The sequence below is a fragment of the Cyprinus carpio genome, chromosome B3 (assembly GCF_018340385.1).
Source record: "Cyprinus carpio isolate SPL01 chromosome B3, ASM1834038v1, whole genome shotgun sequence".
NCBI lineage: Eukaryota > Metazoa > Chordata > Actinopteri > Cypriniformes > Cyprinidae > Cyprinus > Cyprinus carpio.
In genome coordinates, this window is record NC_056599.1 from 36,323,754 (window position 1) to 36,351,696 (window position 27,943).

At 36.0% G+C, this 27,943-nt stretch overlaps 2 protein-coding genes across 4 annotated transcripts; both read right to left on the minus strand.

Moving 5' to 3' along the window:
- Positions 1-487: 487 nt before the first annotated feature.
- LOC109054832 (centromere protein X-like) lies at positions 488-3,997 on the minus strand. Its single transcript, XM_019072079.2, has 5 exons — positions 3,849-3,997; positions 3,635-3,686; positions 2,644-2,697; positions 2,452-2,540; positions 488-2,107 (listed from the first exon to the last, which is right to left on the minus strand). Exons 1-5 carry the CDS (start codon positions 3,882-3,884, stop codon positions 2,093-2,095), a joined length of 246 nt encoding a protein of 81 aa, XP_018927624.1. The 5' UTR covers positions 3,885-3,997; the 3' UTR covers positions 488-2,092.
- A 4,151-nt stretch (positions 3,998-8,148) lies between these two features.
- On the minus strand, positions 8,149-26,681 carry LOC109054831 (transmembrane channel-like protein 6). 3 transcript variants are annotated; one of them, XM_042721304.1, is made up of 20 exons: positions 26,524-26,681; positions 25,522-25,630; positions 23,863-24,000; positions 22,364-22,495; positions 21,903-22,011; positions 21,686-21,773; positions 20,783-21,040; positions 20,493-20,659; positions 20,258-20,402; positions 14,903-15,076; positions 13,283-13,416; positions 12,464-12,557; positions 12,074-12,171; positions 11,906-12,001; positions 11,744-11,819; positions 10,683-10,816; positions 10,125-10,301; positions 9,966-10,044; positions 8,776-8,845; positions 8,149-8,634 (listed from the first exon to the last, which is right to left on the minus strand). In XM_042721304.1, the coding sequence occupies exons 2-19, from the start codon at positions 25,619-25,621 to the stop codon at positions 8,777-8,779; spliced, it is 2,268 nt and encodes a 755-aa protein (XP_042577238.1). In that variant the 5' UTR covers positions 25,622-25,630; positions 26,524-26,681; the 3' UTR covers positions 8,149-8,634; position 8,776. The 3 variants fall into 3 exon arrangements, with proteins under 3 accessions (XP_042577238.1, XP_042577237.1, XP_042577236.1); XM_042721303.1 differs by having other exon boundaries at positions 8,149-8,641; XM_042721302.1 differs by having other exon boundaries at positions 8,149-8,659.
- Positions 26,682-27,943: the final 1,262 nt, after the last annotated feature.

Here is a 27,943-nt window from a genome sequence, read left to right on the forward strand (position 1 = left end):
ATGGCTGTAGATGATGAGTGGTGCTAAACAAAAATCTGTAAAGCAATCAGAAATTTGTTTTTAATTCTGCATAATTAACACTAAGACTTTTACAATAATCAGTTGTTTGAAATAACTCCCAATGATTCATATAAACAAGCAAAGCTGTTCTTGAAAGACAGAACCACCCAAAGTAATTAAACAAAGATGTTTTGCTATTAAATTGACTTTTCACAAATGGTAAATATGCCAAGTATATACTGACGGACCCCGTTAATGGTTTCCAACCTAAGGAGTTTGCATCGGGTAAAAACTCCTCCATTCTGACAATTGGACAAGCCTTCTCAAAAGACAGAAAAAAGGGTCAAAATCTTCTATGTTCACTGTAATAAACGTGTAACAGATAATAAAATATGGGTGATTGTGAAGGAGGAATTTTTTTAAATGAAAATGAATTCATATGCAAAAACAGCTTTAAAGAAAAAATAATTACAGTGGACACAAAGCATTCATTATTTGCCTAGTAAAGTTTAATTACAAAGTTTGCAGTGAACTTCAAAGGTGTATGATTTTATAAAGCAGATATGTTCAATAAAAAGTACAATAATATCGAACAGGATACCCACATTTTGACCAGACATCCATGATTTTCATATGGATAAATGAAATTTGGATTTCGATAACACTTTGCTTAAAGTCGTTATATAATGCATTAAAAAAGTTTTAATGAATTACTTATGCCTTGTAAAGCACCTTATAATGCATTATATAATCTCATGAATAATTGTAACCACGGTTATAATACATTATAATTTATTCATTGTCACACTTAAAAACTTTTAATGCATTAAAAAAAAAAATCTTAAAATTTTATAATGAATTTTAACTGCATTGCATTATAACACACATTATGAATACATTTATAATGCATTATACAAATAGAATTCAGGCAAAGTGTTATTGCAATTTCCTATGAAATGTTTAAAGCTGAACGTTACACACACACACAACAGAAACTCCTAGGGTTAAATTAATTTTCCAGACCTGAAAAAAAAAAATTAAGCAAATAAGCTTTTGTTTCCAACATACAAGCAATACTATCATTGTTGCTATTGTCCTTAACTACAGGATCTAACAAAACACAACATGTTGATCTTTCCTTTTCCTTTGCTTATCTAATAACAAACCCATTCAAGCAAAGCCCTTAACATCACAACTGGAAACTCACTGGCGGCAGGTTCGACTTACTCCAAGAGTGCAATTATCAGAGCAAAAAGCTTTCTCTCTGCCTTGATGAAAGGCCGGGAGCCCCCTTGAGCGACTCAACGTCTTGTTTATTTACACTCAAAATTACACCCCTCTCTTCCTGTGTCATGTTCTTTGGTTCCAATTTGTTTTGTTATGCTTCCACTAAAACTGAACAACTATGCGTGTGGTCGCAATAATTTTAACAGGCTGACACTCTCTACGCGCACACACTCACACAGAGACTCACACACACATTCCGCCCTGTGCCCTCTCACCTCCGTGACACCTTCAACTATACCACATTGCAGGACAGCGAGGGGAAGGGGAGAACTTCAAAGTGGCTGGAGGGGGGTGCTTCTTTTTCCTGCCACTTGTCATCATCTAAGGGTCTTTGCTGCCTCCCTTATTACTTTAATCAATTCCAACTGCTTCAAGAGGCTTTGATGGGGGAGCGGGGCATAGCATGCTGGAAGCACCTGCCGCTGAGCAGAGCACAGGTGGCCTACAGAGCCACGGGGTGAGACTCAAGACCTCGTTACCAGGAGGCAATAACAGCGCTGTTACCCAGCAGGCATTCAAATCGGCCCATCGTCACAGAAAACTGCTGGCGGCGCGTTGTTAAAATGCTAAACAATATGACAGTTTAAGAGAAAACGATTGATGAGAACTGGCTGACATGTAAAAAAAAAAACCTGTTAATAAAATAGCATTTTTTTATTAAATCAGTCATACATCTAATACACTTTAATACAATTCAATACAATATCTACAGATTGAAGCATGTGCGAATATTCAAAGTGAAGTCCAGGATGTACATGTTCAGCAGAACTAGGTTATGTCGCCATCTCCTGGCTCCTCAGCAAAATTAAAAGTCAAGAAGCTGCAAAGGAAATTTCATATTAATACACTGTAATTTATTAAAATAAAAAAGAAAACTGACAAAGGAGCACATATTTTACGATTTATTAAAAGCACAAAGAAAACTGACAAAGGAGCACAGAATTGTGTAACATTTCAAAATCCTTTATCTTTAAAAAAAAAAAATCTATGATAAAAAAAAAATATACATCAATTTCTAGAAATATAAATATATAAATGTTTATACATATATAAAAAACTATTTAGATAGTCGGTTTGAGTAGATTAATTCTTAGCAAATCAAAAAAATAAAACTCACAAAAAAAAACTAGATACATCAAGCACATGCATAAACATAAAACTCACCAGTTGCGGCAGAATCTTTTCAAAGTGTTCAATATCAACAGTGTCACAGTCCTCACTGTCGGCCTGTTTTACAGCTCTGCGTGTCGCCTCTGTAGCATACAGACAACACAGACATAATAATATTGAAGGAAATTATGTTACACTGTACTGTAACAAAGCACAAAATGACTGCATATGTAAAGTTTGCCTTACCTTCAACAAACACTTTCAACATCTCTGCTACAAGCATGACAGCATCACTGCTGACTGAGGAAGAAAAACTTCAGTCTTGAATGCTGCTTAGCTGCCTGATCTCGCTGACCGTCTTTTCTTAATAATTATGTTTCTGTCTTCACACATGTACTGATCGATATTGTAAGGGTGGTTTATAAAACACTTTAAATGAATCAAACTCAGTTGAGTTAAAGTGAATGGAAAAGCTAAAGAAGATTCAAGAATATGCATCCGTGTTTCTATTTTGTAATGTTTTTATTACATTTATAAAGGTGCTGTAAATTAAATTGTTGCAAATTCTTTCACGTACATGCAGCTTGGAAAGGTTTGTTGTGAATGAAAAAATAAAAATAAAAAAACATACCTTCAACAATAAAACATTTACTAAACAAAAATCTGAAACTCTGGGCTTAAAGAAAGGGTTTAAGCATAAAAACAATAAGTGTAATACTGCTTTAAATTGTTGTTGTTCCACAAACACCCATAAGACTACATACTTGTTTAAGTCTGTAAAATACGGGCTACAGATAATCTCACTTGCTGAGTTTCCTGTCTGCACAAATGTGACACATTTTTACCCCTTCAAATGTATAATTTAACCCAGCAATACACTCAGTAACATCTCTAAACTCAGTGTTTTTACATAAATGCAAAGATCACCACCAGACGTTTAGCTGGGAATACAAAGGATTTATTTATTTATTAATTTATTTTTGATAGTATGTGTAAGTAGCAACACACTCCTAGTCCTAACCACAAAAAGAAGAACAAGATCATGTTGTGTTTTGACATTATGACAGGTAACCATTAGACTGACTGGATATGACGCTGCATGATTTGACTAAAAAAAAAAAAAACTTAATTCAAAAGCACAAGTTTCTTGAGCAATAACGTCTCTCTCACTCTCTGTTTAACCACACACTGACAAGTGAAGCAACAAGTGACTATTTCCCGAAAATAACTGTCTCACCTTTGGTTTTGTCCTCTTTGAAGGAGCGTGCCAAAAGTTTGGCAACAGTTTCCTTAAAAACATAAGAATTTTTATCTTTAAAAATGGGAACGATGTAACGCCGTCGTATCATGAAAACGCTAATGATCCTTCTAATACGTTCAGCATGATATCTTAATACGAACTGCTTGTAAAAGAGTTGAAGACGTAAACAGTTAAACGTATTGAAACATACCTTTTTAAACACGACTTCATTTCCCGCGTTCTCCATTCTGACACACTGGGCTCCAGACAGAATCGGCTTCTTCGTTTGCTGAATGGCATATCGGACAGACGGCTGCTGCTGCCCTCTAGCGAACTAATACACAACGACAACACGAACGGCTGAGAGGCGTTTAAAATTTCGCGTACTTTTAAGCGCCAAAATATGTTAATGTTATTTAAGTTTAGAATGTTGACATCTTTTATTGTCTACATATATTTTAGAGCTCCTTGGTCCACATATAAGCCTTCTTGAGAACAAATGTGATGCATATTTGTAGTTGGCGTTTGTAATCATAGTAATAGATTGCTGATCATGAAAACATGCTGATTTCACGTAGTTTGAATGCGAATAGCATGGTATTTTAGTTTTAATAGAGATATTATTGACTGATATGTGCAGAATAAAGAGTTTAGTTATGCAATAACTAATTTAAGTGTATGCCTACAGTATTTCTAATTTTAATGTTTACAAATTTAGAGGTAACAAGTACAGGGACCAGTTCTCAAAATTAACTAGTTGCTTATTAGCATGCCTATTATTAACATATCGGCTGTTTATTAGTGCTTATAAAGTGCATATTCTGCATGACCATATTCTACATCCCTAATCTGCTCGATACCTAAATTTAACAATACCTTACTGACTATTAAAAAGCAGCAAATTAGGAGTTTACTGAAACAAAAGTCATAATGGTTTGTTAATAGCCGGAATTGGACCTTAAAACAAAGTGTAAACAATTCAGAGTATATAAGCATAAAAATCTAGGATTTTTTCCACAGGAACACAACACTCCATATTAAAGTAATAATTATAATAATAATATTCCCCAAGCATTCTCATTATTAGGCTGCTGTATAAAGCTGTAAATCAGTTCAGATTAGCTGAGCCTAAAATGTCAGTTCAGTTCTACTTAAGCTCTCTGTTGTAAAAGCTGAAGATAATCCTTAAAAAGAAAACTTGCAATAAACACCAATAAGAGTTGCTCTTAGAATAAATTTATTCAACATTTCAGGGTATACATATAAAAGTGATCATTCACAGTAGGGATACAGACAACAATTCAAACAAGGTTTTGATGTCACATTAAAACAAACAATATAAAGAAAGACAATGTAACAATAAACACTGGATTATCATGAAAAAAAAAATGTTCACATTGTGGTAGGATGAGGTTTAGTGTAAATCAGACCAGCCAGTAACTGTCGGTGCTCCTTCTAATTCACACACAGGTCTGTTTGAAAGGATTGGCATGGAAGACTATTTAACTGATTGTCAGATCTGTTCTGGGAAGACATCTAAAAGAGAGAAAGAGAGAGATGTAAATGGGTTTATGGTGTGCTGCTCCATTCCAAAGCATAAAATAAGGTGTGTAGTACAAGAATGTAAACAAAAGTCCCAAACCAAGCAACTGTCATATCAAAATAAATGGACGTTATTGAACAGATTTCTAGAGGAATCCTGTTGAAAAGACCAGCCCTGTTAGTCATCAGTGTATGTTGTGTTTTGGATGCTGGTCCTTGGCATGGGATGCTGTTGTCCCTACCAGGCCTTGTAGGGTGCGATCACATTAGCAAAGTTGCAGCGAACTTTTGCATGCAATGAAAGGTCCACTGGTTCTTCTCAATAGTGTCGAGATGTAAAAGGCACAGCTCAGCTCACACAGAAGCCACTTTCAAAACAAGCAGGTTTAACAGTGGATTCTTGTGACCAAGCCGAATATGGGTGAAACTCACATGCAAAATTTCACAGGGCAACAGTAAATGTGACCACACCTTCAATCAATTGCAAGCTTCCTTTGGTCAACCTGGGGTGCGTTTCCCCAAAGTATCGTTAGCCACCTAAGTTCCATTGAACTCTATTGGTAAAGACAAAACATGCAACCATAGCTGCTCTTGGAAAACACACCACAGATTAATCAAATGGACCATTAAACAACACATAAACTAAATATCTATGCAACAAAGTTTTTGATATCTAAAACAACAGATTGACTCACTTTTGGTGTAACAAAGTTTTTGATCTTTATTTGAAAACCTCCAAGGCAGTGTGGCCCGGCTTCTGCTGCTTTAGCCTCCTCTGCAGATGAGTATTTCACAAAGCCCACACCCTTTGGCCATTGTGATGACTTATCGATTTTGAACTGTTCATTGAGAAAAGTTATCAGATTACAAGAGGAATAAAAGTTAACAGTAAAGTTCATCAAAAATATGAGGTCAACTACAGTAAATACACTACAGACAAAACTTTGGGTTGAAAACAACCCAATGTGGGTCATTTTGGCAACCCAGCACTGGGTTAAAAATGGACAAACTCAGCGCTAGGTTGACTGGGTTAAATGTTTGACCTAACATACTTAGATGTTTTTTTTTGTTTTTTTTTTAAACTCAACTATTTTTAAATTTGCTAAAGAAAAGGTTACAAGCCGGACAATTGATTTGGTCTGTTTTACTAAAACAACATAAATCATCCCACCAACTATCTAAATGAGACAGAAGTTGATTTAGAGTCAGCATTAACATTCCATATAACATATATCTGCCCTCTTAAAAGTTTTTAATTATAAAAGCACTTACTACACATTCTGTAACTGTCCCAAATTTTTCAAAGTAGGTGTGAAATTCACGCTCTTCCAAACATGGATTCAAATCACTAACAGCAATCCCATCATTCTCCAAATCACTTGTGGTATGTCAAGTAAACAAATAAAAATCACATCCAAAAAATTCAAACCCCAAAAAACCTTCTGTAAATCTAGCTTCACAGGGATTCTGGAGCCTATCGCAGCATCTTGGGCAAAACCAAAAACTCAGTCTGTGTCTAAAGCAGATTGAAAGCCAGTGGCAATTAAAGGCGCTGCAAGTGACTCAGATAATATTACCTACTGATTTTGTTGTCCTAAATTTTTTTTTAAACCTGTCTAAAGCTTCTGGCAACTGCAAAACAAATGGGATTGTGGTTTATTTCTTTGACAAGCCAATCAAATGACTTTGCGCCTCTTCCTATCTGTCAGTCATTTTGCACATTCAAGCTGTGATATGTTTTGTTTTACTCTATTATGATGGAATATTTATACCCAGTTTTCTTCTGTTGATTTAATTTTATAACTAACAGCCATTCGAATTAAGAATTAATTATATTTATGTATTTGGTATTAAATGACCCTGAAAAATCAATTCCTGCATGGCAGGAAAGTTAATTTCTGACATTGTAACAGTGCAACAATTAGTCAGCTTACCCATTCACCAGATGATTGAAATTCTTTATATTCATCTGGTAGGTGGATGTATATAGGTTGTGAGGATTCCATTGTTGAATAAACTCTACATTGGGAAAAATAAATGGCAGGATTTTCACTAGTACATTTCACAAACAATTACTAAGAGACAAGTTACACATTGTATTAAATGTGTCATTTTAAAGTATAAAGACTAAAATAATTTCATTTTATAATAATAATTATAATTTTTAAAGGGCCTATACAATTGAGTAGAATATAAAATGACTGGACCAGCCATTCTAGGATTATAAAGAACCATTAAACAAGCAATTATACAAAACCAACATAATTAAACAGTTCATTTAATGATTAACAGATGTAGGGGGAAAATATATATATATATATATATATGGCTAAAGTACAAGAAGAAAAGAAACACACTGCAGTGCTCATACCTTCCTCAGGTGACTGAATGACTGTTGCAGTTGATATGATGTGATGTTGGGAGCCAAATGAGCCAAAGTTGCTTCTTACAGCTTCTTTTATAAGGAAGATGTCAGACAGATAAAAGAAACTCCTCCCACAGAATGCATAACGTCATTGGATTCTGAGCTCTGGTCAGCAGCATGTGACCACAAACCTTCAGATTTCAGTCTGACAGGTTCAGATAAAATCTGTAGCCCTACATACCACATATTGTACATTACAATGTCCTATCAAGTGACCTTAGCAATCTTTGTCCAATGGATATAACCCTACACTAATAAAAATAAGGAATTACGTTCAATCAGTTGATGTCTATCACAAAATTGATTTAACAATCATCCAAAAGACATTAGCACTGTGGAAAGATTATACAGTGTATTAAAAAAACATGATCATAGAATGCTGCATTTGACAAATCAGACAGGTATTTCACACACACATTGTGCGTGATATCAAGAACAGCTATTAAAAATAACAGCAGTTATTCAGAAATAACTAATGAGATAATCCGACAACAGTTGACTAATTAAGCAGACTGCGAAAAACTAGGTCAGACCACACAGAGCATTCTTGTAACACATATATGTTGCATTTATTGAATGATTTCAAATGATCAAACCACAGCAGATAGATAAACTGAAGTCAATCTCATCATAAACATGTCGCAAGAAACACTATACAACTGCACTATACAACTGATCTCTAAATATTTAAAATTATCATCACATCCTCAACCATACACAAATATAGCTCTTTAGCAGTTCCAATAAAGAACTGACAGATAAAAAACATTTCCATAAGCAAAAATAAACCTTTTCATTTACATTTAAAACATTTTATATGACTAAATGACAGTAACACTACTGAATATCAGTGTCATTTGTTTCCAAAAAAGCAGCTGTTGTTTGAGTTCTATATAAGATGCACCGGTTTCTCAGGTAGGATTTTTGAAGGGGTTACCACAATGCATTCGTCCAAATTCATTTCTGTAGAATTCAGCCTTCCTGGATAAAACCAGTAATCAGCAGGTGACAAGGTCACGGAAACACAGCCCTGTTCACTAGAAGGAAATCAACCACTGCAAGTTGAAAGGTGTGGAATTTGTCAAACATTCATTTATCTGAACATCAAACATCCTGAATCCACAAAAGAAAGTAAAGTATTTTTAGTTAAAGTGACAGACTGAAAGCTGACCTTACTGCTGAGCACCTGCCTCATTGAGGGCCTGCAGTTTAGCTATAAGGAACTTCTTATCTTCACCCTCCTAAGAAGCCAGATGACATGATAGCAAGAAATCAATAGGCTGTCAAAACCAGATACTGTAATTTGTCATGCTTTTGAAGGTATTAATGATTCCAAAATATGTGTGTTAGAGACTTGATGACACCTCAAATCACAAGGCTTGCTGAGAAGAGCGTGTCCTCGTAAACCAAATGGCTTAAAAACATACTAAAAAGTGTTTTTTTGAAATTCTAAAACTGACAAAGTTTTTCCATTAGGGGATAGAAAATTGGATATGCTCGGAATAAAAACTATTACACATGGAGAGTTTCCTTGAACCACATATGTGGGTAGGTTGGTGTGTGTGTGTGTCTGTGTCACTTTTTCTGCCAAAATGTAAAATCTAGTTGGGATGCTATTCTTAGCTGAATCAACCACATTATGTTTATTATATGGGCAAAACAATATTTTCGCCTGGCCTACATTCTACGTCATCTGCTGAAACGCTACTCTCTTGTGAACCCAAAATACAGTAAGTGGAAGCAGGAGCTTACAGTTTATAATTTTTTTTATATATTATGGATATTTTTCTAACACAAATGCATCACTTTGCTTCAGGGAGCCTACATTAACTCCCCGGAGCTGTGTGGAGTAATTTTTATGATGGATGGATGCACTTTTTGGCCTTCAAAATCTCAACCACCATCACTGCTATTACAAAGCTTGGAGGAGCCAGGACATTTTTTAACATAACTCCGACTGCATTCATCTGAGAGAGGAAAGTCATATACAACTAAATCTCTATTTGCACGGGATTAGTATTATCTGGGGACCTTGTGTGATTTTGAAATCAAGCCCCCCCAGGACCTCAGTGTTTGGCGAAATATGGTAGGTCATTTGCGGGGGAATTTTTACTTTACAAATTACAGACGTGGCCGATTTGCACAGGATTAAGATCAGAGACAATGACTGGAGGTCACCAGGTAATACTAATCCCGTGCGAATAGTGCTTAAAATGGCTTGAGGGTGAGTAAATTAAGGGGTCATTTTCATATTTGGGTGAACTATCACTTAAAGTTCACACTTAAGTACATTCTTTTAAAGTAATATGTACTCTCTGTAAATATGGTAGTGTACTTTTCCACAAGGCTTACAATACTCACATTGTCTATTTGTTCTTGTAATTTAGAAATGATCATCTTTTGGCCATCCAAAACTTGCATGTGAATGTATATAATGCCGCTGGAAAGAGACAGAGATGATTGTTAAAATGACTCATATCCATACTGCACCCAAGAAACCCACGGGCGAGGAGTACTCACAGGAACAGGCCTGCAGTGATGAAGAGGAACAAAGGGTTGTCCACCAGGTTATTATAAGCCCAGCTGAGCCACAACATACTGGGTTTCGACTTGCCCAGGCCCTTTATCCACTTCTTGCCTAAGAGAAGCATGCTGGCGAGGTTACTGAAGGGCCCACAATCGGATGAGGGCTTGACCCTAAAAGAACAACACACTTGCACTGTAATGACTATAATTGACATAATCTGCTTTGTCAAGACAAACATGCAGTATGAGTGTGTGTGCATGTGAAATGTCCTATGGAGGACCACAATGAGGACAAAACCTGATGAAACATCTTTTGTGTTCCACTCAAAAAAAAAAAGAAGAAAAAATTTGGAACAATATTAGAATTATTTTTGAGACAGCTGTTTCTCTAACTATCCCATCAAATTGACTTTTTTTACTAGTGTGATAGACCACCTTGTAGAGAGGAAGCTCTGGGGTGTGTATTAATACATTATTTATTTCTGATTTTGCCAGATTTGGTCCTCCATCTGCAGTATTCTGGAGAATGTGAATGTGTATGAAGAGACAAACCTCCACATTGTATAAATGACACATGCAAGGGCCCCAGTGAAGGAGGGGAAAAACAGGAGTTTAATGAAGAATGCACTCATCTGAGTGGCCCTCCAGTGTTTCCTGGGTGGTTGAAAGTTCATCATCAGACTCGTCTATAAAAGGGGGGTGACAAACATATGTAGGTAATTGACCTTTTATAATAAAAATTAACATCTGTAATGAATCATTATACAGTTAAAGACAATTTATTTTGTCTACAGTACATTGCAGCAAAAATAAAAATTCACACACTCCCAAATCACCACATCATTACAACCCTGTATTATTCCAAACTGGATGATGAAAGGTTAAGAAAAGGTATACTCTCCCAGATCACCCTTGGATGGACAACTTTGTAACTTATTCAACCCTAAAAGGTGCATATTATTAGTACACTAAAGTTGTAATATAGTAATATGTACCCTTATGAACCATTTAAGGGTAGATACGGTACAAAATAGTCAATGCTGTTACTCTAAAGGTAAAATTTTTTGCACATTTTTTCTCAAAGTTTACAAAAACACTATAAAGGAAGCTCATATAACTTGCTATATTCCGAGTCTTTGGAGCCATACAATAGATTTGTGTGAGGAACAGATTAAAATTAAATTCATTCACTTAAAATTTCCCCATCCACTGGTGGTCTAATTCAAAAATAGTAGTAAACTACCTTTAAATGTGTTGCACCAGGTTTGATGTCACTGATTGATACTTAAATGTCATGTGAACAATTATGGCATAACAAGTTTGAAAAATGTGATGAACTGAAATACATGATAACCTGAAATACATAATCCACTTTTAGTCTTTTTGGTGCTTGGCAGTATTCCAGAATTCTTATTCGCTATCCTAAGCACATACATTCAGCAAATATCTTCTTCTTTTTGTGCTCTAAGAACAGCATTATGGTAAGTAAATGGTGACAGAATTTCATTTTTGGGGGAACTACACTTTTACATTTAAAGCATTAAACTCAATCTTCTATCCTCCATGCACCTTCAACCCAATGAAGCCTAAAAAAGCACTATGAAGATCTTGACCTTTTTGAAGTAGAACAGTAGAAACAGTTTCCCAATTTGAACTGCAGGCAACAGTGGTGAAAACAGCACACCAAACCTACAAAAAGAAAACAGAAAATACTGTTAGTGAGACACTGTCAGAACACAAAGTAATATGTCTTCATGAGGAGGAAATGACAGTACCACACAAGCGTTTGACCGTAGATGAGCTCCAGAACATCTCGTGCGATGTCAAACTCTAGTTTCCTTCTTCTTAATGTTATGTTTCTTATACACAGCCTGAAGGTGCAGAAAGAGTCAACATATCCCTGCTAAACATCACTGCTATCATATGGAAACGTGAGAACTTACCCCCACAGAAACTCTGCCAAGATGATGTATGACATCGCAAATAGCAAATCCATTAAAACAAAACGGTAAAGCTCTTGACCAACCAATGTCTCCCAACACTGCAAGTAAGCACAATTGAAAACAAGCCTGCTTTCATTTCATATTCAACTAATAAACATATACATGATATTTCTTTTTAGAGGAGTATTATTTAATTATTGGTAATTAAGTAATATTATTCTTATACAACCAATCAACAACCTTTAAGGATTGGGTGCTTAACATTGTTTTGTTGTTATTGTGTCAATGTAATAACATACAGTCTATGCATTTATATATATATATATATATATATATATATATATATATATATATATATATATTTAGATCAGGTTTCATGTTTTTGGTCACCTGCGATGTATTTGGTTCATTCTTCCTGACAGAAATTTTCTTGAGCCAGTAGTAACACAACACACCAAAAATGCAACCCTTCAACAACAGGTTCCTGTGAATGAAGAAACCGAAAGGTCTTTAATGTACACTCAGTGACTTGGAAATGTGATTCTTTTGATAACAAACTGTTTTATGTTAAAACGAACTTAACAGGAAATTCATGGGTATTTCTAAACTAAAACTAGGAAATGGACAGACATGTTATTTGTTATTAGTGATACATATTTAAATGGAAAACAAGAATGTGCTAAAAGATGAAAATTATCGTCTTGGCAAAATTGAAAATTCTGCCATCATTTACTCAACCTCATGTCATTCCAAACCTGTATGAGTTGCTTTCTTATGTTGAACATAAAAGAAGATATTTTGAAGATTGCTGGTAATCCAACTGTTGGTGGTTCCCATTGACTTCCATAGTATTTATTTTCCTACTATTGGAAGTCAATGGAAACCATGCTGCTTGTGATATATTTCCACAAATTTATTAAATGATGAAATATAATGGTTCTGTTGGATAAGCTGCATGCTATTAAAACAGACAAACAATATCTCTGAAGGTTTGGGGTAGTTCTCAAGATTAGAGTCATGCTAAATTAATATGTCACACTTGTGAGCAGGAAATATTCAAAGCATTCAAAGGCAATCAAATGAAGCATGTTAAACTTGCTTCCTGCTGTGCTGAAAGGAAACAGAGCTTCGCTCACAGCAGAATTAAACAGGAAGTGAATAAATAAGTGAACAGATGGTGAGAAAAAATAAAGTGATAGCTTCGCTGACCTTACAATGGACACATAAATCTGAGTGCTTGGGGAGCCGTAATGCTCCGCCCTGGATAGCATGTCGAAGAAACCAGGCAGTAGATGACTGATGCAAGACACGATCAAAGGCAGTTTCAGCCAATCAATAGCTTTCTGAACAGTTCGCCCACATATGATAAAGACATAAACACACAATATATCAAATAATGTATTCTATCTTAATTCTAATGGAAGGACAAAGAAACAAGAACTTTCAGAAATGCATAAAGAATTCTAGAAAAAAAAAAAAAAACATACAGTAGTGGCCAAAATTATTAGAAGACTAGTATTTTCACCAGCTAAAAAATGGTTTTAAGTCAGTTTTTTATATCTTTTGCTGTAGTGTGTCAGTAGGAAATGTCAGTTTACACAAACACTCATTTTGCCATTAATTGTAATAGTCCAGTGAGATTTAGGAGGTGTCTGACAACAACCAGTGCTCCTCACAGAGATCTGGGCCCATATTCACAAAACATCTTAAGGCTAAAAGTAGCTCAAAACTCTCCAATTTAGGAGACAATCGTAAAAATAATGGGCGTGTCAGTTCTTAATTTAGGACTCCTAAATTTTATGCTCCAAGAGTATTTCACAAAGCGTTTTAGCACTAAAACTAGCTCCTACATCTGTGAAACATTAGGAGTAGTCACTAAGACCAAACCACAAACTATTCCTAAAATGGCTGTTGCCGGCAATCTGCCTCGTAAATGTAAACATTTTAGAAATATTTGATGATACAGTGCTTTTAAAAAGGTATCGACTTTGGTTTTGGAGGTTATCCCAACTTCAAATTTTACTTTGATTATATGCTTGTTTTCATTAATCAATCGGGCAAGAAGTAACAGCTGTTCTTGCATCCAGTTTGGTTTACTTTTTCATTTGCATGTCTTACTATCAGCCATGATTATTCTACTTAAAAGGCTGTTTATATGCATATTCACAAACTTTTTAGCATACAGGCTGACAATTAGCTGAACATATACATATATTATATTGTTTAATTAGTGACACTAAGCCTGCGTTTTATTTGAATATGGCAACATAATATCACACTCTAGAATATTTCTATGAATAAATCTCTGACAGAGACCTCTCCCCATCAGCCAATCACTGTGTGCATAGTAAGCAAGCATGCTGACATCATCCAACCCACCCTTACTCTTAGCTTAAGACTTCTCTTTATTCCTTATTAAAAGTTTGTCTCAGCAGCTTTGTGAATAGGTTTTAAAAGAAAACTCTTAGCTAAAAACTTTTACTTCTGTTTAGGAGAACACTTTGTGGTTAGATAAAATGTTTTGTGAATATGGGCCCTGAAAACTAAAACACAATGACAACAGAATCATAGTTCTATATGAGTAAGGCAACAGTCCAAAAGGCAGTATTTTCAAGATGTGGAGTCTACTGTGTCCTGATGAAATCGGAAGAAAACAGTCAACCATAAAATGCGGTTGTTGAAAATAAAGCTGTCTGCATTAATTGTAATGAGGCAGCAAAAATAACTGGTGTGTGAACTGAACAGGATGTGACTGGTATTTTCTATCATGAACTTTGTGATTTCTTCAGTGTTAAGCATCCTGTTGTCTATTCAACATTATGAACAAACCGTTAACTTGTGATTGTCCTGTTCAATGTAAGGGTGTAAGTAGTAAACAGCCAGCATGCAGGCAGCTATGCAAAGCAGGCAAATGGACCATACAAGAAAGTGTAGACTCAACCAGCCAAAAGTTGAATACAAGTTCCTCTTCTGTTTTTTGCAGCTGAGCTCAGACAGCATCTCCTAAAACAAAAATTGAATCACTCAAATCTAAGCGTCTTTGTAAAAGACAACAAAATATACATGCAATGTTACATATAATTGTCAAATAAGTGACATTTTAGCTCCCTTATTGTCATCAAACAGAATTATGACTTATGCAGTGGGTTTGGAGGAAGTATTTTAACATTAGAATGCTATTCCGTCATTAATGAACAACACAGGAACAAATGAGTAATGCAGTATTAACATTCTAATGGCTATAAACTGACAAGAAACAAGGTTTTGGAAAGTAATTCCTTCTGATGGATTTGGTAACACTTGAGTCATTATTACCATGATATTGACTTTAGAATACTGTTCTAAATAGCTATTCATTCCTTTAGAAGGATGTAGTACTATGATACTTAAAAAACATAATCATAAAGTACAGAATCTTCTCATCATTCATAATGGTTAGGAGAGATATACTAAAGAAAACTGTGGTAGGAGACATATAGAACCATACATTTCAGTGAGGTACATCCAAAAAATAATAATTATAAGTTACAATGTTTTGGCATTTCGCGTTTGGCTCACAACACAAAATGTTACAGTCTCTGTGATGCTCTCGTGATTCAGTGAGAATCATTGTTTTGAGTTCGTTTCAGCAGTTCGAAACAGCTCACCAAAGCAAACTTTCTTTGACGTGCGATTTCTTTCTTTTTTGGTTACTTTCTCATTCATCAGAGGTCAATTTTTTCTGCAGTAGTTAGTTCCCCTCTGAGGGAACTTCGAACTGCGTCCTCTAGGGGTCACATTGTGGAACACCTTCAGCATTACCGGTGTCTGAAGCATACATCTAAACACGGCAATAACCTTGGCCAGCGACAGCCTGTGACGTCTTTAGCCGGCACGACCTCAGTATAAAAGGGCACCAGAAGAACACGTCATCCTCTCCTGTTATAAGTTTGATTGCATCATCATAATAATTGCTGTTAATAGTGTTCATCGTCTGTTTGTTTACGTCTTTAATTGATTTTTCCTGAACATTTCTGCTGTATGCACATAAACTTGACAGTCATCACTGATAAGCTACTAATAAATATTGTAGAAACTTAGTTTTCTGTAAAGTTGCTTTGCAATGATTTGTATAAACCATGGCTAGCACTAGTAAGGCGTTTAAGAAGTGTGTGACTCTGTGTCCTTGTTTTTTGACACCTGATGACATATATGATCTTTGCGTCTTTTGTTTGGGCGAAGAGCACCACGTGATGTCCTCGAGGGGGCAGCTTGCGTGCACTGTGAGCTTTTTTTCTATGAAAAAGCTCTCCCCTCGTTTGTCTCTATTTTTGAGGAAAGAGGGACAGCCATCGGCTCCCCATGGATCAGGACCCTCTGCTGCTGAGGTATGGAGGAAAATGAGCTTGTGGGGATCACAGATTGACCTGTCTAATCAGTTGAAAAGGGTCTTTCCCTTTTGCACTCATCAGTCACGGACGAGAATGAGCTGCTGGACGATGATGCTATCCCTCTCACATAGTCTGATCCAGCAGCTAGTGCTCTGCTGGATCAAAGCCAGGATGAGCAGGAGATTCAAATGAGAATGAAGAAGTCGAGACTGAGTCCTCCCAATCCTCATGCCCCACGTATGATGAGCTGCTTGAGGTTATGGATCACACTATGGCGAGGCATGACTTGCCATGGAAGTGGGCAAAGAGAGTGACGCCTCAAGGCCACTTTCATGAGCATTTTATTTATAGCCATAGCCCTCCAGCTCAGGTGAACCTTCCATTCCTTCCTGATCTCCATGTGGAGATGGAGAAGGCTTGGAAAAATTCACTCTCGTCCTGCATCCACAGATTCAAGCATACTAATTATGCAACATCTAGGGGATGCATGAGAATGGTTATGAGAAGATGCCCCCTGTTGATGAGATGCTGGCCTGGTATCTCTCTATGGGAGAGACATCTTCTCTTAAGGCTCTCTCCCTGCCGTCCAAACCCCTCCAGGAAACATTTGATTGGCAGGGCATACGCGGCAGCAGGTCAGCTACAGCATCGTTGTACACCATGGTGGTGCTTCAGGCTTATCAGCCTGATCTGTTGAAAGACCTGGATAAAGGCCAGGGTCTATCCCCTGATGAGGTGGCTTGAGTTGTGTTGCACCACTGATCTTGCTCTCTGTGCCACTAATCAGGCCACCACTGCCATTGGCAGATCCAAGTTGGCCATGGTGGTTAAAGAGAGACATCTGTGGGTGAATCTGGCGAATATTGGGTCGAAAGAGAAGGGCTTTCTTCTTGATACGCCAGTTTCCCCTTCTGAGCTGTTCGGCACTTCCGTTAAGATGGTGGGCTATTGGTCACTTCGGTCAAGCTGGGGACAGAGCTCGGTCAAGTTCGGTCACTTCGGTCAAGCTCTCTCTCCTCGTTAGGGGTTGAACCCTCCGCTCTTGAGATACGTGGAAGTGACATCAGGTAGTTGGGCCGGTTGCTGCTTCCCTGATAAGCTGCCTCTATTTGGGTCAAGTCAGGCAATCCTCCCCTCACCTCAAAGGTTGTCTTTCAGCCTGTCGCTTCGACTGAGCATTTGTGGACATCTTTCTTTGAGTCCATCACTTGTTTGAGTTCCATTGAGTCACGGCCTCATGTTGTTATGCCTCTCTCTGCCTCTCTGTTGAGCCGCTCTCCTTGGGTCGAGCTTAGCAATGCCCTTGGGGGTTAATATGAGCACGGCCCTCTCAATCTGAGTGTTCGAGTCCACCTTCTATTTTTGAATTTGGGCCTCTTTTGATTTCCGTATAGCAATCATGCCAGGTGGCTGGGCCATCTCCTGCCTCCCTGGCAGACTGCTTGTTAAGTAAGCTACTGTAGCTATGCTCCCTTCACCATGAAGGGCCTCTTGCAAGCAGGCCACTCCCTCCCAGGCATCTGTGAGCAGATGCTTCAGAATCTGTTCTGTAAGCGTGCCACAGTCACATAGGGCTCCTAGGCTGGCTTAATACAGCCTTGGTTACCTCTTAAGCAATGGTGTATCTTAAACCATGCTATGGTAAGAGCACACGCTGAGCTTCTGTGCTCTTTCTAAAATCCACATTGTGGTAAGTGTGCATGCTAAGATTTCTGCGCTGTAAAATCCTGTATGCGCTGTCAGCCTTGTTCCCTTTCTCTGAGTTGGCTTAGGCCCTGGTTCTCGCCTTGGGCTCCACTTAACTTATGTATCTCTGTTGATACATTTCTGAGCAGGGTGTTGCTACCAAAGATCTGCTGAGTCAGTTCTTTGAGCAGGTTTATTCAGAACCAGTAGTAGCCCCCCTTGGTCACAGGCCAGGGTCTGGTTTGGTTTTTAGACACCTGTCCATATCCCCTTGAAGGAATCCCTTTCTTCTGATTCCAAGCTTTAAGCTCTGTCCTAGGCTTGGGCTTCCTAGCCCAGCCCTTAACAGGTAAGTTCTTTTAGGGTATGCAGCTCAGACCCTTGGCCGAAGGGAATAATGTCACACATCTATCAAGACGTCCTTTGGAGAAACTCCCATGGCTATTGTAGAGTTGGTACTTAGTGCGAGGTTTCTGGCATGCACTCCCCTCAGCATGGCAGTGTGGGTATACCATTCCCCAATGCGACCCCTAGAGGACACTGTTCAAAGTTACCTCGAAAGGGAACGACTCAGGTTACATATGTCACAAAAGACACTGCGTCCTCTAGTTCCCTTGCCATGCTTTGGACATAAGCTTCAGATGAAGAAGCTGATGAGGTGTTCTCCCAGTGTCCTTTTATACTGGTCGCACTGGGTGATGACGTAACAGGCTGTCGCGAGCAAATGTTATTGTTGTGTTTAGATGTATGCTTCAGACATTGGTCAAAATGAAGGCATTTCCCAATGTGACCACTAGAGGACAGAGTTCAAAGTTCCCTTCTCAGGGAACCATGGTTACATACATAGCCTAAGACGTAATTGATTAGATGAAACTATCATAGTTTATAAAACATATAAAACTCGTTTCTTAGTAGTTCTCTGGGAGGAATGGAAAAAAAAATAGTTAAAAAAATTGTGAGCTAACAGAGAATTACCGCAATCAGTTATGTGCTTTAATTCATTAATCAGCATTTATTGTCGAAATCGGTAACTACAATGTTAGTGTGTAAATTGTGCACCCCATTTGTTCCTAGTTAATAATTACAGAACAGTATTCTAAAGTGTTTGCAAATGACACACATCATTAAAACCAGAATAAGATTGTTGCTGGTTTTTACAACACTCAGGTTGGTTTTCTGGGTGGTTAAAGTGGTTGACCGGCCTGTCTGAGCCTGGTTTGAGAACAGTTACAAAAATAAAATCTGTTTACTGAATGACCAACTTGCAGTTTAAAACTCCTTGTATGAATTTGTGCATGTATAGCTTATTTAATTTAGACAGTTTGCTAGAATTCTTAGTGTCCATCGTGGTGTGAAATCGAAGAACTGTGTCTGCGAGACACTGACGGACTAAATAATACTTCAGAGAGTTGTGAGAGAGGGCACAGGCACAAATCCAGCTATTATAAGCTTATTTGGCCTTGTCTTTTTGAAACTTTAGAAAGTTAATTAAATGGAAGTTGCAGTTTAGGGTTAGCAATATCTTTATCTTATCTTATTTACAAAAGATTTGACCAAAATTGGTTTATTTATTTATTTATTTCATAGCAATATCTTGCAGAACTGCACCAGTCAGCACAAAACTGACAGTAACCAAACAAAGCCCATTGACAAGTTATTGCTGACAGGGCCGGATACCACATTCAGTAAGGCAAACAGACCAAAATCATGATATTATCTATAAGAAATATTAAGTTAAACTTTCACAAAGTCAGGCTAAAACCATTCATAAGAGCACTAGACAAAGTATCTATATAACAATGCTTATTAATGTTGCAAGTATTGTTGCATGAATAATAAACAAATGATAAAATTATCCACCCCTAACTTTTTTTTTGTCTGCAGCCAAAAAAAATAAATAAATAAATAAAATAAAAAACACTTTAACTTTGTTTTAGTTTCATATGCTAAACCCACATTTTTTATTCATATCACTATGTTGGCCTTAACTAGAACATTTTATCTGACTTTACTGTGCAAACATCTATTCAAATATACCAACATGCTTGTGTATGGCATTTTTCAATGCAAATATTACTTCTCTGGAGCATAAATTAGTTTTAACATGAAGAATCATATTGACACAAACCTTCAGCTGAATGCAGATGTTCACAGACTGCAGCTTAACAGACTGCTTTTTGCTGACTTTAAAATCCCAAGAGCAGAAAACCTTTAAAGCTAAGTTACCGGTAGTCTTGAATATGCGGAAACTCTTTCCAAATGATTTAGATATACTGAAAGGATAAACAAAATCTCACTTAATCACAGAGCAAGCTAATGATGTGAAATTGAATTAACACAATGTATAAGGAAAGCAGACAAACCTGTAAACAAGCATCACACATGTAATAAACATGCCTGCTCCAATCGTAAAAATATACGCCAGTGGTATGTTGTAACTTTCTGGACACAGTTTTATTTCTGGTTTGCAGCTTTCATTGGTGGATTTGCCATAGTGGCCATAAAACATCACAGAGTCTGTGAGAATGCCCTGTTGAGGAACAAAAAAACATAGCATTCAGAGTCCAAGTAATATAAATGTGGGCCATCTTAAATTTCCAGGGACTGGAAACCTTATATAAAGCAACAACTTTTTACAATATACAAATATTACCATGCCAGTAAGCATCCAGAGTTCAGCTGTGGCTTCGGATTTGTTTTTTGATGATGGAGGATTTGAGATTTGTGGTAGGACCAGGAAAAGGCTGGTGATGAAGAAGAGGAGGATGTTGTAATGTAACAGTCTTCTGAGGAAGATGAAATAGGATAGAATCCCAGTGCCAAAGTGAGCGCTGATTTTTTTAAGCACTCCCTGCCAGATCTGTATTGATTTCTGCTGGGAGACTCTACCGGAGCAGCCACCACACAAAACCTATGCAGCAAAAACAAGTGTGCATACAGGTTAAGTAATTAAGAACTGTTGATTTCTGTATTAAAATATGAAATATTCAAAAATGCCACCTTTAATATTTATTTGTATGAATAAGGTACAAACTGGTGTCCCCCACTTTGTTAAAGCAATGAAGGAATAAAATCACCCTTGATAGAAAACTGATTGATCATTGACAGAAAACATTGATCTAATATTTAATTCATTGCAAAAAAATAAAAATAAATTAAAATAAATAAACGTGATTTCCCACCATTTTGAAAAACTGACCATTCAAGAACTTTACCCTTTGGTTTCATTTATAAATTTGTTTAATTTGTATGTTTATTCAATATCTATTATTGAAAAAAATTGAGTAACGCATGTTAGGGTTTAAAACTGTATTCACATCTGTCCCAAGTTTTGGTAAGAGTGTTGCATCCTTGTATAAAATAAATATCAAATAAAACAGAACATACAATAAAAAATACTTTGATCTGAGGAGCATTGCTTGATAGTTAAGCAACTTATTTTACTGATACTTTGCTGAAAAGCAAGTCCTTTTGAGGACTATTCATGAAAACTGCCAAATGTAAATAAATTTGTTAATGTTGATCTTCATGTTACTGTACAAGAAAAGACATTCACCTTCAAGAACCAAGCTTTAAACTGATGGCAGCACCGGGCTCTGTTAGCAGAGAGAGGCTGTCCAGCATCCCAAAAGTCAAACCAAGCTCTAAAAAGACACATTTAGATAGGATACAAAGAAATGAACCATTTAGACACAAAGAACAAATTAATTATTGCACTTTTTTAAAGATGTAATAGCACTGCCTATAAGTGAGTATTACACTGCATTCTGTACCTGATCTTGCGCTTCTCTGAGACACTAAGGGGCATTTCACGCAACACCCGAACACATTCAGCAGCAGATAAACCTTGTAATTTGTTTAGCAGGTCTTCATTTTGGGTCACTAGAATCAGAACATAAAAACAAAGTGTTAGAGGTCCACTTTTAATCTTAATAAAGATTGTTTTCTCCATATCCTTCTGTAAAGCGCCTGTTTCAAGCAAACAGCTGTACCTTTAAGACTTTTATGTAAATAAGTGTGAAATTAAATTAGAGAAGTATACAACAAGTGGTTGTTGCAGTCTAGTTTCAGTAAACTTTCTTTGTCACTGAGGAGGAAGTTCTAAAAGTTACAATATGTTTCACAGTACATCAAATGCTCTTATCTTTAAAGATCAAGAAAAATTGGATTCCTCATGATATGAGTCATATTTGCTTTAAATAGTTGGCATTGTGAGTGTTTTACTGCTGCAAACCATCATCCACGCAGTCCTCCTGCCCTCTGAAGACTTCCTGCTCTGTAGCGCAGTAAGAGGTGGACACAATGCTAAGAGGTCGTCTTCTTCGCGTCTTGGTGGATCGGGAGAGTGCAGTCGACTGATTAAATCCTGAGAAAAGGCAAAGCAAAAAAGCATCATAAATTGACATTGTGCACTAGAAACCAGAGTTAATAAATACATTGTTAGTGGAGAAGTCTCTACTCTTATGTATCTCAAGGTGCAATAGCTATATTACAACTAACTACAAGTACTGTAAAATATAATGTGCAATTGGAATTGCATTTGAAAAAAAAAAAAAAAAAAATTGGTGTGTGCTTCTGGTGTTTGAGTTTCAGGTTTCAGAAATCGTGTGACAAGTAAAGATTTTGTAAGCAGTTGAAAAAAATAAAAACTGTAAAAAAAAAAAAAACAGTTCAGAGGACATTTCTAGAACTTAATTGTATTGAATGAGAACTTGTACTTATGTTACACTACTCTTGTAAAAAAAATAAAAAATAAGTGTGCATAATTGTATTGAATGTGCACCTGTTGTAGTGTACTTCAAATGCTACAAGTATATATTTAATTAAAAAAAAAAAACTTGCAGATTATATAATATTGTGTAATTATAAATGTATTTAAAGTAACAAAATTGAGTAGAAATTACATTAAATAATATTTTAGTTGACCATAAAAAATTTCAAAGACAGAACTATACACAACAGACATAATAATTATAAATATGTAAATACGCTTTCCGTTGATGTATGGTTTGTTAGGATAGGACAATATTTGGCTGAGATACAACTATTTGAAAATCTGGAATCTGAGGATGCAAATAAATCCAAACATTGAGAAAAAGTCCTTCGCAATGCATATTACTAATCAAAAATGAAGCTTTGATATATTTACGGTAGAAAATTTACAAAATATTTTCATGGAACATGATCTTTACTTAATATCCTAATCATTTTTGGCATAAAAGAAAATCTATCATTTTGACCCATACAGTGTATTTTTGGCTATTGCTACAAATATTCCCGTGCGACTTAAGACTGGTTTTGTGGTCCGGGGTCACATATAAAGATGTACTTAAGTCCTACTTAAGTGGGTCCAAAAGTACTTTTTAGTTTAACTAAATGCATTTAATATAATTTTAAACTATAACACATTTTCATAGAATTGTAAATAACTTGCAACTAAGAGTCCAAAAACATTACATTCAGGTCACACTTAAGTGTTAATACACTTGCATTCTTTTAAAGCCTATTATTTCCGGAATCAACACTCTATTTAAAGGTATGCTAAAAGTATGCTCTTTTTCATAAGGGTTTGTTTGCATATACTATTATTTTGTTGTCTAAAGCAATAAAATTCTTATATTTTTGTTTGGGCCCAGTGTTACAGCGACTAGAGCAAATTTTAGTGAAACAGCTATGATTTTATTAAATGTGCAAATCTATATGAAAAAAAACAACATCAAATCATTTTCTTACTGATAGAGCGGCTAGGCATGGAGGACAGAACCCTCTGAGTTGAAGAGGACCAGTTGTTCCTGTGCAGGGCATTCGTGTGTTTGGGCTCATGGTGATGCTGAGCTTCTAAGTCTTCTTGATTTGCATGTTTCATATCAACTACAAACAGAGAAAAGTTAGAAGTTAGAGTTAAAGGGGTCATGTGATGCAACTTCAATTTTTCTTTTTTCTTTGGAGTGTTACAAGCTCTAGGTGCATAAAGAAGATCTGTGAAGTTGCAAAGACTAAAGTCTCAAATCCAAAGAGATATTATTTATAAAAGTTAAGAGTCAACCATACCCTCCTAAAATGGCTCATTCTAGCACGCCCCCACATGTCTACGTCATGATGTGCCCAAATGTTCACGCAAAGAAAGAAGGCGTAATGCATGGACCACAGGTTTTCAAGCCCTGGGACAAAATGGGATGCTTTAAGGAAAATGTATAGCCTACATAAGTAATATGCCTAACATAAAAATAACAATTTGTTTTCATATATATATATATATATATATATATATATATATATTATTATTATTATTATTTTTTTATATGCGAAATATATCTGACTTAAATAATTAAGATAACTGGTTTAAAACAGAAGTGTGGTGGCGCTCCACAAGTTCACGGAAAGAAAAGGATGACAACGCGCATTCTGTTTGTTTGCTTTATTTTACATGAGCACAAATCTTCTGTTTTTATTGTAAGTGTGCACAAATGAAAGTAAACACTTTTGCGGAAAGGTTTTTTTTAATTATTATTTATTTTATGTCTCAGCTGTTTCGATAAAAATATCGAAATAAAATACAGTCAACCAAACATTTAAAAGGTTACACTAGTCAGTTTAAAAGACCGTATTTCATAGTTACGTTGGGGATAATTTTATTTTAAATGCCATAATGTCAGTTGAAAACATTGCAATTGTGTTTTAAAATACAACAACGAGCACCAAAAAACCATTTAAAGAGGCACGTTCAGCGGTCTCTGTGTGGGATAGGAAACAGTCAACAAAGTAAAATGACATCATACGTATGGCGCACTCTCTTCATTTTATCAAATGATCTTAATCACATCTATTCATTTTATAATCCTGCTACTAGCATTTTATTCAGACTTAAACCCCTTTAATTCAAGTGAGAAGGCGTGTTTGTGTGTGTGGCTTTTGCACATCCTGTCATGCCGGTGACTGCATGGTTGCAATAGAGCATTTTGCAGCATTAAGATTAATGATTAATCGATTAATTGATCGTTAATTTATACGATGATCGATCATGGAAATGATTGAAAATTGACATCCCTAATGTACAGTACATGGAAAATAATGTTTTTTGAACCTAAAACCACATAAACATTGCATTACACCAAATATACAAAATAATGTTTGGTTTTTAAAATAAGTTATTTCTTCCCTAGGGGATTAACATCAGGCTGCCTATATGATGTGTAGTACTCGGGGGCGTCGGACTGGGGGTAAAACCGGTACTGTTTACCAGGGCCCCAAAGGAAGAGAGGGCCCTTGAAAAGTCTGGAATATATTTTATTAAACCTGGATATTTTCAAGGAGGGGGGGGGCATGGGGGCCCATCAGGACTGCCTATGCATAGGGCCCAGGATCTTGTGCAACGCCCCTGGTAGTACTCACATTTCACTGCTCTGTGTGGTCTCCTAATAGCCTCGAGCTCAATCTGGTCTTGGTCTTCATCTTCACTGGAAGTCAACTCCATGATCTGGGATGCAGCCATCCAGACTGTCTAGAGCCGTGTAAGCAATAGGTGATAAGCCATATCAGAAATGAATATTCATATTAAAAGGCAATATTTGCCAGGTATTTATTTTTCAGAGCATTTTTACTTATATAAACCCCATAAATCTACAATAAAAACAAAAAGCGTGTCCTTCATTTATGTCAAAATCAACACCATAAGATGCCATAACATAATAAACATTCTCTAAAAATATATTTTAAATACTTGTCCATTCCAAACTACTCTTGTAAAAAAAAAAAGAAGTGCACTTAATTGTAGTTAACTTTTAAAAGTATATATAAAAAAACGTACTTACAGATACTATAATATTAATGCAATAAAAGTGTGCTTTTATGACCATGTGACTAAAGTCCACTCTGTAATAATGTCAAATTATACGTTTTACTTTAAAACACATTTGAAATCACTGTTTTAGGAATATTTTGTCATGCTTTAAAGAAGTACACTTATTCTGATGTGTTGCCTTACATAGTAAAAGTACTTGATTATAATGTAACTGTAGTGTTTTATTTTATTATTAAAGAATTAAAGTCTAAAGAATGTTATAGCTTAGCGCAAATGCCTTTGTATTAAATTACCTGCCTTTAATATAAATTTAAACTATAATACATTTTCATTTAATTGAAGTTAACATGCAAAAAAAAAAAATTGTCTGCAAACATTACATTCATTTCAAGATTTAGTATATTCATTTAAAGTATATTATTTTCATAGTACATACTCTTTTAAAAAGCACGCTAAAGTATACTATCACATTAGATCTAATTTTAGTTTTTCTATCACCCCAATTTAGCGGTTCATTCAACAACACTTATCCTAAACAGAAAAAGCAGATGTCTCAGCTGTTATGATAAAGTACCACCAATTGCGATACTCACCTAAACAGCTGCTGCTAAGCGAAGTTTCCAGCACAGTCTAAGAAGAAAATACACTGGTCAAAGTATTCATACGCATAAAAAGTGACTGGTACTTCAGCAGCACCCATTCTGCGAATAAGCAGAAACATTTTCACAGTTGACAGACTGCATACAAAGTGACAAACCACAGGCAACGTACAGAGAGGAAGAAACAAGAACGAGCTGACGTCTTACCATTTTATTTTTTTTCATTATTATTTGGTTTGGTACTATTATCACAAACAACACTGTATATAAGGAGACAGGTATTTTACATTACAGTGTGGTATGTGAAATTATAAACAGAGGCCTTAGCATGGTACAGACTGCTCAGTCTTCATCTGAAAACATCATTTTAACAGACTCATATGTTGCACACCTCACGACCCTGTCATGTTTTCACCACACCTTTTGATAAACACATTAGATAGTCATAAACAGCATGGATTCGAATGTGAGTTTGATAATGTATTGTAAATGTATTTTATAAAGGCAACTGTAGCTTCCATTATTGTAACATCTGCAATAAGGCTGATTTAAAACATGTATCTTAAATAATTTTCTACTGAATGAGATCCTCAGTGTGTGTCCAAGAGCATCCCACTCTACACTGCAAAGATGCACCAAGTTCTGAAAAAGCAGCCATTCACTCGCACTTTTGTGCATCTGTTTCTTATTGAATCATATTAACAAACTTCATTTTGTGGGATGTTTGGATTGAAAAGTGTGCTTATGCTATATTTATTTTATTTTATTTTTTTAAATGGCACTTTTTTCACTATACAGGCTACAAAAAAAAAAAAAAAAAAAAAAAAAAAAAAGCTTTTTAAATTGTGGCTTACGTGTTCAAATACTTTTTGGGTCCCACTGTATTGAAGTAATTATAGATAGTTTATAGTTCCACCGAAAAATCATCAGCTATACCATTCCAAACCTGTATGACGTACTTTCTTCTATATGGAACACACACACACACACACACACACACACACGCCATATAGTGAAATTATTCTGATGCATTTCACTACAGCTTTGGAACACCTCGAACTATGAAGACTATACATTCATTTTTAGGTGAGCATTTATAATAAAAGTAGATTAATAGCGCCACCTAGAGGACTATGTTCATGGGTACTACTGCAGTTCACAAAGAATCATTAAAAGCACAGCAAACAGCATGCATAAAGTATTTCTGTGTTTAAAGTGTGTGTGGGTACCATATTCAATTCAATTCAATTCAAGTTTATTTGTATAGCGCTTTTTACGATACAAATCATTACAAAGCAACTTTACAGAAAATTAAGTTTCTACAATATTTAGTAGTAGCTTATCAGTGGTGACTGTCAGTTCATGTGCATATGGCAGAAATGTTCAGAAAAATCAATAAAAAGACGTAAACAAA

What these genes read in the sequence shown, in the direction of transcription:
- LOC109054832 (XM_019072079.2), bottom strand. Translation starts at nt 3,884, where the DNA reads ATGGAGAACGCGGGAAATGAAGTCGTGTTTAAAAAG. An exon ending in ATGAAGTCGTGTTTAAAAAG is followed by an intron (nt 3,687 to 3,848) that starts GTATGTTTCAAT and finishes TATGTTTTTAAG; the next exon opens with GAAACTGTTGCCAAACTTTT. An exon ending in GTTGAAAGTGTTTGTTGAAG is followed by an intron (nt 2,541 to 2,643) that starts GTAAGGCAAACT and finishes TGTATGCTACAG; the next exon opens with AGGCGACACGCAGAGCTGTA.
- LOC109054831 (XM_042721304.1), bottom strand. Translation starts at nt 25,621, where the DNA reads ATGGCTGCATCCCAGATCATGGAGTTGACTTCCAGTGAAGATGAAGAC. An exon ending in GTCATTTATACAATGTGGAG is followed by an intron (nt 10,302 to 10,682) that starts GTTTGTCTCTTC and finishes TTGTTCTTTTAG; the next exon opens with GGTCAAGCCCTCATCCGATT. An exon ending in ATCACTGCAGGCCTGTTCCT is followed by an intron (nt 10,045 to 10,124) that starts GTGAGTACTCCT and finishes GTCTCTTTCCAG; the next exon opens with CGGCATTATATACATTCACA.